Raw genomic sequence first — 12,123 nt, forward strand, 5'->3', positions numbered from 1 at the left:
CATGAATGGGTGATGTCTGATTAGTGTTATTTTCTGTGAGAAGTAATGATATCACACTGCTGGGAATACAAAGTATTCTGTAAGAGCGTTATGATGCATAGAAGCACCTGCTTTATCAAGGCTCTTTCTTATACTCTTATCTTACTCTAGAAAGTTTTTTATTCAGATGAGTAGTGAGAAGGGATCTTAAACAGTGGTGTCTGTACTGGTGAGATAGCTCAGTGGGTAAAAGTGCCTGCCACCAAGCCTAATCACCCGAGTTCCATTCATGAACTCCATATTGTAGAAGGACAGAACTGCATCTAGCAAGTGTCATCTGACTTCTACATACATGGTATAGCATTTATACCCACACAAACACACACACACACAAATATTATCATTTAAAAGCTAGTAACTGAATATTGATGTTAGTTGAGATTTTTCTTTAAGCTTACTTTTATTCTTAAGGAGAATTCACCATTTCTGCAAATTCAAATTACTGAGAAAACAATTACAACTAATAATATATAACATAGAATTACTACTGATTATTTATATAAATGTGAATGTATAAACTATTTGTTATATGTATAATTGGAACATTTAGATTCTTTATACGCAATGTGCACTTTCGAAAATTGTGTTCCCTTTATTCTCATATTGTGGTAGCTATGTACAACATTTAGCAGCAATATTGGTCTAGATTATTTAAGACTCTTGCAGTTGTACAGAGGTAACACAATGAATTAAATATGAAAGATATTACCTACATAAGTTTGATTACAGAAAATAATAACGTATTCTCTAAGTGGAAAATGATAAAATTAAGAGTAGAATATTTATATTTGTAAATTTGAGAGGTGAAATTGATTTTATCAATTATTCCTACTATATAATTTGCAATCAAGTATACTGACTCAGTTTAAATATTGACATAGTTTGCCATACCAGGTTGAACAGTAAGTAAGCCTAGGTGTTAAAGACAGGCCTACTTACTCATTCTTATAACACAAGTAGCTAATGATTACTCCATGGTCAAAACTGGACAAATATTTTTACACCCTAATTTGCTTGTACACTCTCAACTCTTATCAAAATTTGATTTGACAGTATCAAAAATAAATCATAAATTATACCCCACTTGTGGTTTCTATGGGATAATTATTCAAACATGTGAGGATGTTCCTGATTAGAAGAACTAAAGTGAAATATCTTTTATGTAGGTTTTTAAAATTTAGTTTTACTTTAATTTAAATGTACTTATTTAATTTTTGTTTTTATGTATTTAGTGTGAACTTACATGAGTTTATGTAACATATGAATGCAGGAACTCATAGATTCCAGAAAATAGCATTAGATATCCTAGAATTTTGGTTAAAGACAATTGTAACCAACAGGTCGGCTAGAAATTGATCTCTTGTGAGTATTTATTGCATTTAAGTGATAAATCATCTCTTCAGTTTTTTAATTTTGATTTTTCATAATGCGCAGCCAAGTGGTGAGGACAAACACCTTTAATTCTAGCTCTCAGGAGGTAAATGCATGTGAGTTCAAGGCCACTCTGATCTATAGAGTAAGTTCCAGGACAGCTAGGATTACATAGTAAAACACTGTCACAAAAGAAAATTAAATATTACCAAAAAAACCCACAAATATGTTGATGATGATGATTATGACAATAATGATGTGCATGTGAATTTGCATGTGCACATACACTTAGATATTCATGAAAGTGAGGCATTTGGGGATGGAGTTAAGACAGTTGTTAATCATCTACTATCAGTGCTGTGAAGCTACCTCAGGTTCCTTTATCTCTCTAATCTACCTCATGTAATTTTTATCAATGATGTGATCATGTTTTTCCAAAAAAAGAAAAGAAAGTTTTTGGCATCTAATTCCTGTTAAGTATCATGAGAACTAAACTGGGTCTAGCCTGAACACTCTATAAATTCATCCATTGGTACCTTCACATAACAACTTACCATAAAATATATATGAAGTATATATGAAGATAGGAACCACAGCCAGGCAGCATATGAGCCCATGCAATAAGACAGCATGCCACTCTTACAAAGAAATATGGAGAGGAAACAGGGAAGCCATGGACATCAGGAATGAGCAGATTTTCTTTGAGGTTTTATGTACAAATATGTCATTTTGCCCATTAGAAATTATAATTTTCCAACTCACCTTCATATAACCAGTCAGCAATCCCATTAAAAATAATGCCTTCCTTTCCTGAAGATGTTAGTCGTAAAGAACTGCTCTTGATATCAGGTTGATAGTAGATATTGTTTTCAAAAATATAAATCTGGATTAAGAAATATAGGAAAGAAAAAATCCAAATATGTTAGTATGTCTTTGCATTATGAATTAATTTCTAGATGGGTCATTATTTTATGCCTGCTTTCAGACTGATACCATTTTGTGTATGTATTCACATGGCATTGGAAGATTAATGGCCATATCCTTCCTTATATTATTAATATTAGACTGCCCTTTGGAAATTATTTGACATTAATACTTTCTAATCCATATATTCATCAACAATATTTCATCTACTTAAAATTGAGTTTCTCATATTGGTGAATTATTTTGGCTATGAAATGATATTTTACAGATGCAAGAGACTGATAACTGATACTACTGTAGTAATAGTGAACTGACTATTTGAAAAGCTTCAATATAAAGTCTTTGCTTCTATAAAAATATGCTTGGTAAATCACAGACCACAATTCCACCAGAAGACTTCTGCTCTACCAGAGGTTACACTGGAACTAGAAATCCCGAGTTATACACAAAGACTAAGACCACTAACACAACTTAAATCCCTTCCAAGAGTCCCAACAGCAGGCTTCTCTCCTGTGCTCCATAACCCTGGCAGAAGACTCCTACTCCACTGGAGGCTACATCTGTACCAAGAACTCTATACATAGCCTAGGTAGTGGAACCCCAGAGGCCACAACACACCAGAGGCCATGCCAGTTCACATAACCACAGAACCAGAGACGCAACATGTGTACCTAAAACCCCAGAATTCACACACAGGCCAGTAAAACCACAGACTGATGGAACCAAGGACTTGCTTGTCAACAGAACACAGGCTATTCAGGTCACAGGAAACAGAAAGCAAGATGAAAATTATGAGAAAAGAAAAATTCATCCAACAAAGGTAGTCATAAATCAGCACTAAAACATATAATAACCTTGAACCCAGATGACTAAAGGCTAACACAAGAACAGAGTCAGCAACACCGAGGGCAATATGGCACCACCAGAGTCCAGCTATTTTACTATGGCAAGCATGGGATAGTACAAGGTAGCTGAAACACAACAAAATTATCTTAAATTTAATCTTATAAATATTATTAGGCCCTTAAAGAGGAAATAAACAAATCCCTTAAACAAATCCAGGAAAACACAAACAGGTGAAGGAAATGACTAAAACTTTTCAAGATCTGAAAATAGAAATAAAAGCAATAAATTAAACACAAACCATGGGAGAATGAAAATGAAAAGAACATAGGTAAGCAAGCAGGAATTACAGATGCAAGGATCACCAAGAGAATACAAGAGATGGAAGAAATTTTCTCAGGTGTAGAATATATGATAGAAAAATTGATACAACTGTCAAAATATGTTAAATATAAAAGTTCCTGACACAAAATATTCAGGTAATATGGGATATTATGAGGAGAACACACTTAAAAATGACAGGAATTGACGAAAAAGAAGATTCCCAGCTCAAATTCTCAGGAAATGTTTTCAACAAAATCATAGAAGAAAATTTCCTTGCCTAAAGAAGAAGATGCCTATAAAGATATAAGAAGCTTAAAGAGAACACCAAGTAGGTTGGACCAGAAAAAAAAAGTCCATTTGCCACATAATACTTACAGAACAAAGAAAGTATATCAAACATTTCAAGGAAAAAAGGCCAAGTAACATATAAAATCAACTTCTCAATGGACACACTAAATGTCAGAAGGGCCTGGGCAGATGCCTTTTAAACTCTGAGACCAAAGATGCCAGCCAGGACTATTAAATATAGCAAATATTTCAATCACCACAGATGGAGAAAGCAAGATAGTCCATGACAATGAACAGGACATCCAGATGACAATTAAACAGAGAAATAATGGACTAACAAATTCTAGACTCATATTTAAACAGTATTAATATATGAATTCAGTCATACAAAATGCGGTAGAAGGAAAATTCCAAACCATGAAAGATAACTACACCAATGAAACCATAGAAAATAAATAATTTCACATCAGCAAAATTAAAAGCACACATTACCACCACCACAAAATAACAGGAATTAATATTCACTGGTCACTAATATCTCTCAATATCAATGGATTCCATTTCTTAATAAAAAGATGTAGACACACAGAATGAATGTAAAAACAGGATCTATCCATCTGCTGCATACAAAAAACACACCTTGACATCGAGGATAGACATTTTCTCAGAGTAAAGAATCGAAACGGTTTTCCAAAATAAATAAATAAATAAATACATAAATAAATACATAAATAAATACATAATAAATAAATAAGGAAACTGTTGTAGTGATTCCATTATCTCACAAAATAGACTTCCAAAATCAAAAGAGATAGGGAAGGACACTTCATACATAACAAAGGGAAAATCCCAAAGAAGATATCTTAATTCTGAATATTTATGCCCCAAATCCAAGGACATCAACATCTATAAAAGAACAATTAAAATTTAACAAACTAAAATTATTCAAAAGTACCAAAAGTATAAAAGAATCAGGCTTAAATCACACATTGAAACATACATGTTAGTAGTGGGAGATTTTGACCTGCTACACCCACCAATGGACAGGACATCCAGATGACAATTAAACAGAGAAATAATGGACTAACAAATTCTAGACAGAAATGGACCTGAGAGATATCTACAAAACATTTTGTTCTAATCCAAAATATTATATCTTGTTTCAGTAATTTATGAAACCTTCAAACAAACTAACCACATACTTCATCACAAAGAAAGTCTTAACACAAACACATACACAACAACAACAACAACAACAACAAAGAAAGGAAAAGAAAGAACCCATGGTATCTTATCAGACCACCACACATTAAAACTGGATTTCAAGAACAGGAGGATCAAAAGAAAGCCTACAAAATCATGAAATCTGAACTATTCTCTACTGAATGACCACTGGACCAAGAAGAAATGAATAAATATTTATTAGAATTCAATGAAGATCAAGACACAACATACTTTTGGGAAACATGAAAGCAGGGCTAAAAGGAAAGTTCATACCAATAAATATCTTCATAAAGAAATTAGTGAGATATCACACTCACAATTTCACAGAAAAAACTGAAAGCTCTAGAGCAAAATAATCAAACACCACCAAGAAGAAGTGATGGTCAAGAATAATTAAACTCAGGGCTGAAATCAATATAATAAAAACAAAGAGAATGGTTCAAGAAAAAAAGATCAATGAAACAAAGAGATGGTTCTTTGAGAAAATTCACAAGATAGGCAAACCCTTATCCAAATTACCCAAAAGACATATCCAAACTGACAAAATCAGAAGTGAAAAAGGACATAACAACAGATATCAAATAAGTACAAAGAATCATTAGGTCATAGTTGAAAAAATTCTGTACTCCACATGATTGGAAAATCAAAAAGAAATGGAAAAAATTATTGATAATTACCACTTACCAGAGTCAAAACAAGATCAGATAAAAAAAAATTAAATAGAATAGATGCCCTAAGAAATCACAAGCATTCATTAAAGATCTCCCAACCAAAGTAAAATAAAATAAAATAAAATGTTATTGAAGAACATGAAGGAGGAGGAGGAAGAAGAAGGGGAAGGAATGAGAAGGGAAAGGGGATAGGAGAAGGGGAAGGAAGAAGAAGAAGAAGAAGAAGGAGAAGAAGAAGAAGAAGAAGAAGAAGAAGAAGAAGAAGAAGAAGAAGAAGAAGAAGAAGAAGAAGAAGAAGAAGAAGAAGAAGAGGAGGAGGAAGAAGCTGAAAAAAAGCTTTGAGGAATCCAATATTCCCTCATGGTAAAAGTCTTGGAGAGATCAGGGACACAAGAGACATACCTAAACATAATAAAGTCAATATACAGTAAGCCTATAACCAACATGAAAGTAAATGAAGAAAAATCAACAATTACACTAAAATCAGGAACAAGAGAAGACCTTCCACTCTTTCCACATTTATTCAATATAGTACTTGAAATTCTAGCTAGGACAAAAAGACAACTAAGGGAGATCAAGAGTATGCAAATTGTAAAGGAAGAAGTCAAACATAACTACTTGAAGATGATATCATAATATACATAAATGAACCTAGAATTTCTACAAGGGAGCTCCTACTGCTGATAACCACTGTGAGTTAACTATCAGATAACCACTGTAGCTGAACAGAAGATTAGCTCAAGAAAATTAGTAGCCCTCCTAAATATATAGATGATAAGTGTATTCAGAAAGAAATCAGGGACAAATTTTTCAAAATATCACAAATTATATAAAATATCTTGAAGTAACATTAACCAAGCAAGCAAAAGACCTGTATGACAAGAACTTCACATCTCTGGATAAAAAGTAGCTAGTATTTACAGTGCTCTTGCAGATTTACTATAAAGAGTAAATGGGGATTTGCACATGCCTATCTCCCATGTAAAGCAGAATTTACACATGTCAGCACACATCAAAATCCTAATCATTTTGAAGGGTGTATATTTCAACCTGAATTATCCCAACTGCTGGCCATCTGTCCATATTATACTGGTTAAACCTTCAGTAGTAATAGAGTGATATAACACTAGTGAGGACAGCATAAAGGCATAAGTGGTTCAAGAAAGTTTAAGAAGTTAAACTGTTTGCATTCCAGTGGTATTTTAGATTGCTAACAAAAATAAACAGTATTGAAAGAAAGTATATCAGACTTTTGTAAAATTTCAGATTTCTGACAGGAATTCCTAGACAACTTCCATAGTGACAGAGATACCAAGAAATAGAATTAGTTTTATTTTTAACTAACTGAAAAGCAGACTTTTCACCTTTTACATTCTCTTGTTCTTTTGATTCTCAGAGAAGTAGACAGTCTTTCTTGGATGAAATCTTTCTTTTCTACATCAACTTGAGAAAGTTGATGGCAAATCACACACATCTCATCACTCAAGCTATTGTTGGGAAACCTGGGTATTTTACATAAACCACATGGTTCTAAATATTTATTGCCACATAGTATTTTTTTCTCCAAATTTAGATCTTAGATCTTAAGACTCAGGAATTAAACTAAACTTTCTAGGCTCAGGAAGTAAACAAAACTCACAAGGCAAAGAAATCTTCTGAAACTTACAAGAATGACAAGGCCCCACTCAAGGTTGTATAAGCCCTGACAGGTGCTGAAGAAAAGACACTCTCCAGCCTCCAAGTCCTCCAGGAAGCTCCAGGAGTGCAACTGCCATCAATCATCACATATGTTGTGTGAATATTTTTGTGAACCAACCACCTTTGTGTTGTATTTTTTACACCTATGCTTCTGTAATTGTTCATTAATTCCTTTATCTGTAGCCCCAGCCCAATCTCCAGTTCAGTCAGCCTTATCAAATGGAATCATTTCTTTGTTCTGTAACTTTCAGCGTGAATACATGTTTGTTTACATCATTCCATAGAAAGTCAAACAATATTTATATTTCAAAAAAGGAATTAAAAAGCTTCCACCTCAAATAATTACTCAAATATCCATGGCTTCAGAAGATTTATTACTTAACCAAATGTATGGGCCTGTAGTTACATTTATATTTAAAGAACAGAATCCAAATGCAACTTATGCCAGCTCCAGTGGAGACTAAAAAAAAAAAAAAAAAAAAAAAAGCAACATGGAACCAAAATGCTGTTACCATTTTATTCAAAGTTTCAAGTCCAAAGAGTGTCCCCAAAGTCGTCATTTTCTATTGAACAAAAGTAAATTAGTGGTTGCCTTTGTGAAATACACATTTAGAATCTAATCTATTTTCAGCTGTCAAGTGTATTTTTAATGGATTGATGTTTTTCCACTAATATTCAGAAGTCATGGATACTTGTTTAGCAAATGTCGAGATGCACATACTCCCAGGTACCATCTGAGGAGTCTGACAACATTAAATTGGATGCTTAGGACTTCATTCCAAGCTGCACCAAGGTGTTTTTAATTTTAAAATAATTTTCATTTGTGTGTGTGTGTTTGTGTGTGTGTGTTATATGTGTGTTGAGTATTTACAAATAAAACAAATATCTGTACTTGCAAAAGGGCCAGAAGAGGGCTTTAAATTTCCTGGATCTAGAGTTAACGTGTTTGTGAGTATCCTAATGTAGGCATTCTTTGCAAAAGCATCAAGCATGGTTAACCATTTAGCTATGTGTCCTTCTGCCTCCACAAACTAAATTTAAAACAAATTATACTGAAAATATATATACTTAGAAAATAATACTTATCCCTGATGCCATTCATTAAACTGCCATATTATGAGATATTATCAAGTTCTTCTATTAGCAACCTATGAAGCCCAATAATCAGAAAGTTATAACTATTTGATAAGGTAAATCTCAAATACATAGAGCATGCCAATTCCCTAGGTTTTCAAAATCCATTTTCTTAATATATCCACAAAATAACTTAAAATCTGAAATCCACTGAAGAGCACAAGAGTATAACCAAAAAAGCATCTGAATTTTGCTGTTAGAAAGTATGTAATGGACTTTCAAACTATTTGTTTCTCCATACAGTTCATTGCCAAGTGAGTAGATACTGTATGGTATTGATAGAAAGAGTTTATTTTTGTTATCATCATTGTACTTTCCAGACATACTTTTGTTACATAGCCCAGCAGACCATCTTAGTTTGGGTTATTATTGCTGTGATGAAATGCCATAACCAAGAGCAACTCGAAGAAGAAAGAGTATATTTCATTTACACTTCCATATAACTGTTCAGCAGCAGCAATGAGTAGAGGAACTTAAGACACATCAGGAACCTGGAAGCAGGAGCTGATGGCAGAGGCCATGGAGGAGTGCTGCTTACTAACTCGCTTTTCATGGCCTGCTCAGAATGACTTTAGATACAACCCAGAATCACCAGCTTAAGAGTGTCCCTACTCATAACTGTCTGAGCCCTCCCCACCAATCACTAACTGTTGCGAGAAATATTAAACAAAACAAAACCAACCAACCAACCAAACAAACAAACTAAAAACAATGATAGAACCATCACGTTCCCATGCTTGTGCCTCTTCGCTAGCAGCCTGGCTGGCCATGCACTGGAGAGCAATGGCTGACCTGTTTTATCTCATGGAGATCTGAATCAAAACTCCAAAATCTCTCCACCCAGCTTGCTAAATCCCTACTGGCTGGTCACTACCACACCAGCTCCATGCTTTAAACCCCCTACAACGTTTGTGGTACACCTCAGGCAAACTCACACTGCCTTTGTACCTTTCTCTCTTGAACCCAGATGAGCCACCACATGAATGAAAATGCAACATAAATGAAGTTGAGAAACAATGATAATTCAATCTCTGGGCACAACAATTAAAACCTAATCTTGTAAGCCTTTTTAAAATCTGATTCCTCCAGTGATGAATCCTTGTAGATATGCCATGATACTAGGAAATTCTAGCAGCTACATATTACTCATATGGTGTCCACATTCAAAAGAAAGAAAGAACGAAAGAAAGAAAAAGACCAAACTCTCTCCTGCTTCCTCTCTTCCTCAGTCCAGTAGTAGATAGAAGTCCCCCCTACTCACCCAGTGATTGGCTTCTTTATTCATTAAGAGATTGGTTCAAAAGAACAGTACCAGGCCCAGGCCCATACACAACTAATTACTCAAATCCCCTGCAGACCTGCCTATAACTTGATCCCAGAGAGGCATTTTTCTCAACTGAGATTTCCTCCTCTCAGTCACAGCCAAGTACTTTGTGTCAAGTTTACATAAAAATAGCCAGCACAGAGTTATAAAGAAACATTTTAAAGGCTTTATTTTCTTTTTAGTTATGTATGTACACATATGTCTATAAACATGAGGGTAATTGCCTTCAGAGTCCAGGAAAGAAAATTAAATCTCTTGAGGGCTGTGAGCTGCTCACTGTGATTGATCTGAACCAAACTGAGGTCCTCAGATGGAGCATCAGGTGCTCTTACCTATTGAGTCATATTCCAGTCCCAAGAATAAATTTTATTTCACTCTCTTTTCTTCTTGCTCCAATCAGGAGCAAATGATGCCTCTGCTGGACACGTGAATACCTTAGATTATTAGTGATCAAATGAAGAACAGAAGTCGATGCCACCCAAACCCAAAGTGAGATAGAAATACAGGAAGGAATGAAGCAACAACTTTATTTAGTTATAGGCTCACATTATGTAGTACAAGCTGCCTTATGTTTGTTCTTCTTCCTACTCTCACCTGCTTATTTCCTAAATTACAACAGAGCATCCACCACACTGTCTAAGAAATGAACTAAGATGTGAAGTTAGAGAATGATCACAGTATCTAGTGTGATGGATTCTACCAGTGGAACATTTCTTTCATAGCATTATCTAAAACTTTTAGGCAGTTTAAAAGAAAATAACAATGTGGAATGTAGTGGAACAATACATCCAACTCCAGGGCTCTAATACCCTGTTCCATACTATGTAGAGTCTTATTCAAAACCATGCAAACACATATAATTTTAAAAAAGTAAAATTATTAAATTAAGTCTCAACTATTTGTAATGTTCTCTGAGAACATTAAAATACATTGTGACTGGGAAAGTTTTTGGACTGTCTTCCATTGTGCCTTATACTTTGGGAAAAAGATGAAAAGCAAGTCCAGACAATACCAACGTGGAAATACAGAAAGACCGTGGCAGTGGTTTTATTTATATAGAATACTTGTGTTTTCTTTTCTTTTTTTCTTTTTTTTTGTTTGTTTTGAGACAGGGTTTCTCTTCTGTAGCCCTGGCTGTCCTGGAACTCACTCTGTAGACCAGACTGGCCTTGAATTCAGAAATTTGCCTGCCTCTGCCTCCCCAGTGCTGGGATTAAAGAATACTTTCTTTATCCTCCTATTCACTAATGGAGATTTCACTTGCTTATGTGCACTGGGTTTTCCCAACTGGATTAACCATAGGCTTGCCTATTTCTTCTGGAAATCCTCCTTATTTCAAATCAAGTCCAAGAAATTGTTATGAAGAAATACCACGACTAAGGCATTCAAAAAGCTGATATATAAGTGAGGTTGCTGGGTTTAGGATCCAAACTGTGTCAGTGGGAGGCAGGAGAGACATCCATTTAAAGCAAAATACCACAAACCAGTGGGGGGTAAGACCAAGGCAACCAAACAGCTACATGCAAGTTGTACAGTTGCAACTGTTGTTCACATCTGGTATTTTAAGTGGATTACTACCAGTCAGATAACTCAGATGTCTTCCCTGATAACTTGATCTGGATTGTGACTAGCTTAACATAGCCTCTTTTGCAGCTACTGGGTCCCACCTGGGCACTAACCAACAAAGTATAGGGTGAGGCATTGGGGTCATATTTTGTACAGGCATCTGGGGCCAGAAACCATATCTGGGAACTTATCTGTTCCTTAGAATTCAGCCTAGAACAAGATGAAAACTATATACAAGATAGGGTGTCTGAGGCTAAAATGGCCTCTAACAACCATCATATCAAGAAGCATAGTGAATTGCAAGATGGCTTGTTTCTGGAGCCATAGCTGAAACCTTTATATCCTGATCTGCAATCACTCCTCCCAGTCCTTCTAAAACAAATCCACCTACTAGGGACCAAATATACAAACCTCAGAGCCTATGAGGATGTGGGGGTGAATTCTCATTTTAAGTACCACACACATAAGGGTAATTACTAGGATTACAAGGAGGTTTTATTTGTAAATTTGGGAGGAATTTTCCTCTGTTACTCAGAGAACCTCCCCTAGATTTATGTATACCAGCAATGCATAAATTTGCCAGTTTTGTATCAGAGCAGGCACACTGTTTTTCTTGGTCAGTTTGTCAGTAGCTATTCAGGTCTAAGGAAAGACCTCATTGTTATTTTGATTGGTATTTCCATTTTGATTAGTGAATACATCCACATTTGTATTTTT

The 12,123-nt window shown here is 34.9% G+C and overlaps 1 protein-coding gene across 3 annotated transcripts in view; it reads right to left on the bottom strand.

Annotated features, from left to right (window-relative positions):
- The window catches only part of Dpp10 (dipeptidyl peptidase like 10), a 1,511,806-nt gene that overhangs the window by 108,096 nt on the left and 1,391,587 nt on the right, over positions 1-12,123 (bottom strand). For all 3 annotated transcript variants that reach the window (XM_021165015.3, XM_021164934.3, XM_029476885.2), the window contains exon 8: positions 2,173-2,293. In XM_021165015.3, coding sequence (XP_021020674.1) covers positions 2,173-2,293 — 121 coding nt within the window. The remainder of the gene's footprint in view (positions 1-2,172; positions 2,294-12,123) is intronic.

This window comes from Mus caroli, unplaced genomic scaffold, assembly GCF_978045245.1.
Source record: "Mus caroli unplaced genomic scaffold, Mus_caroli_1 scaffold_1, whole genome shotgun sequence".
Classification (NCBI taxonomy): domain Eukaryota; kingdom Metazoa; phylum Chordata; class Mammalia; order Rodentia; family Muridae; genus Mus; species Mus caroli.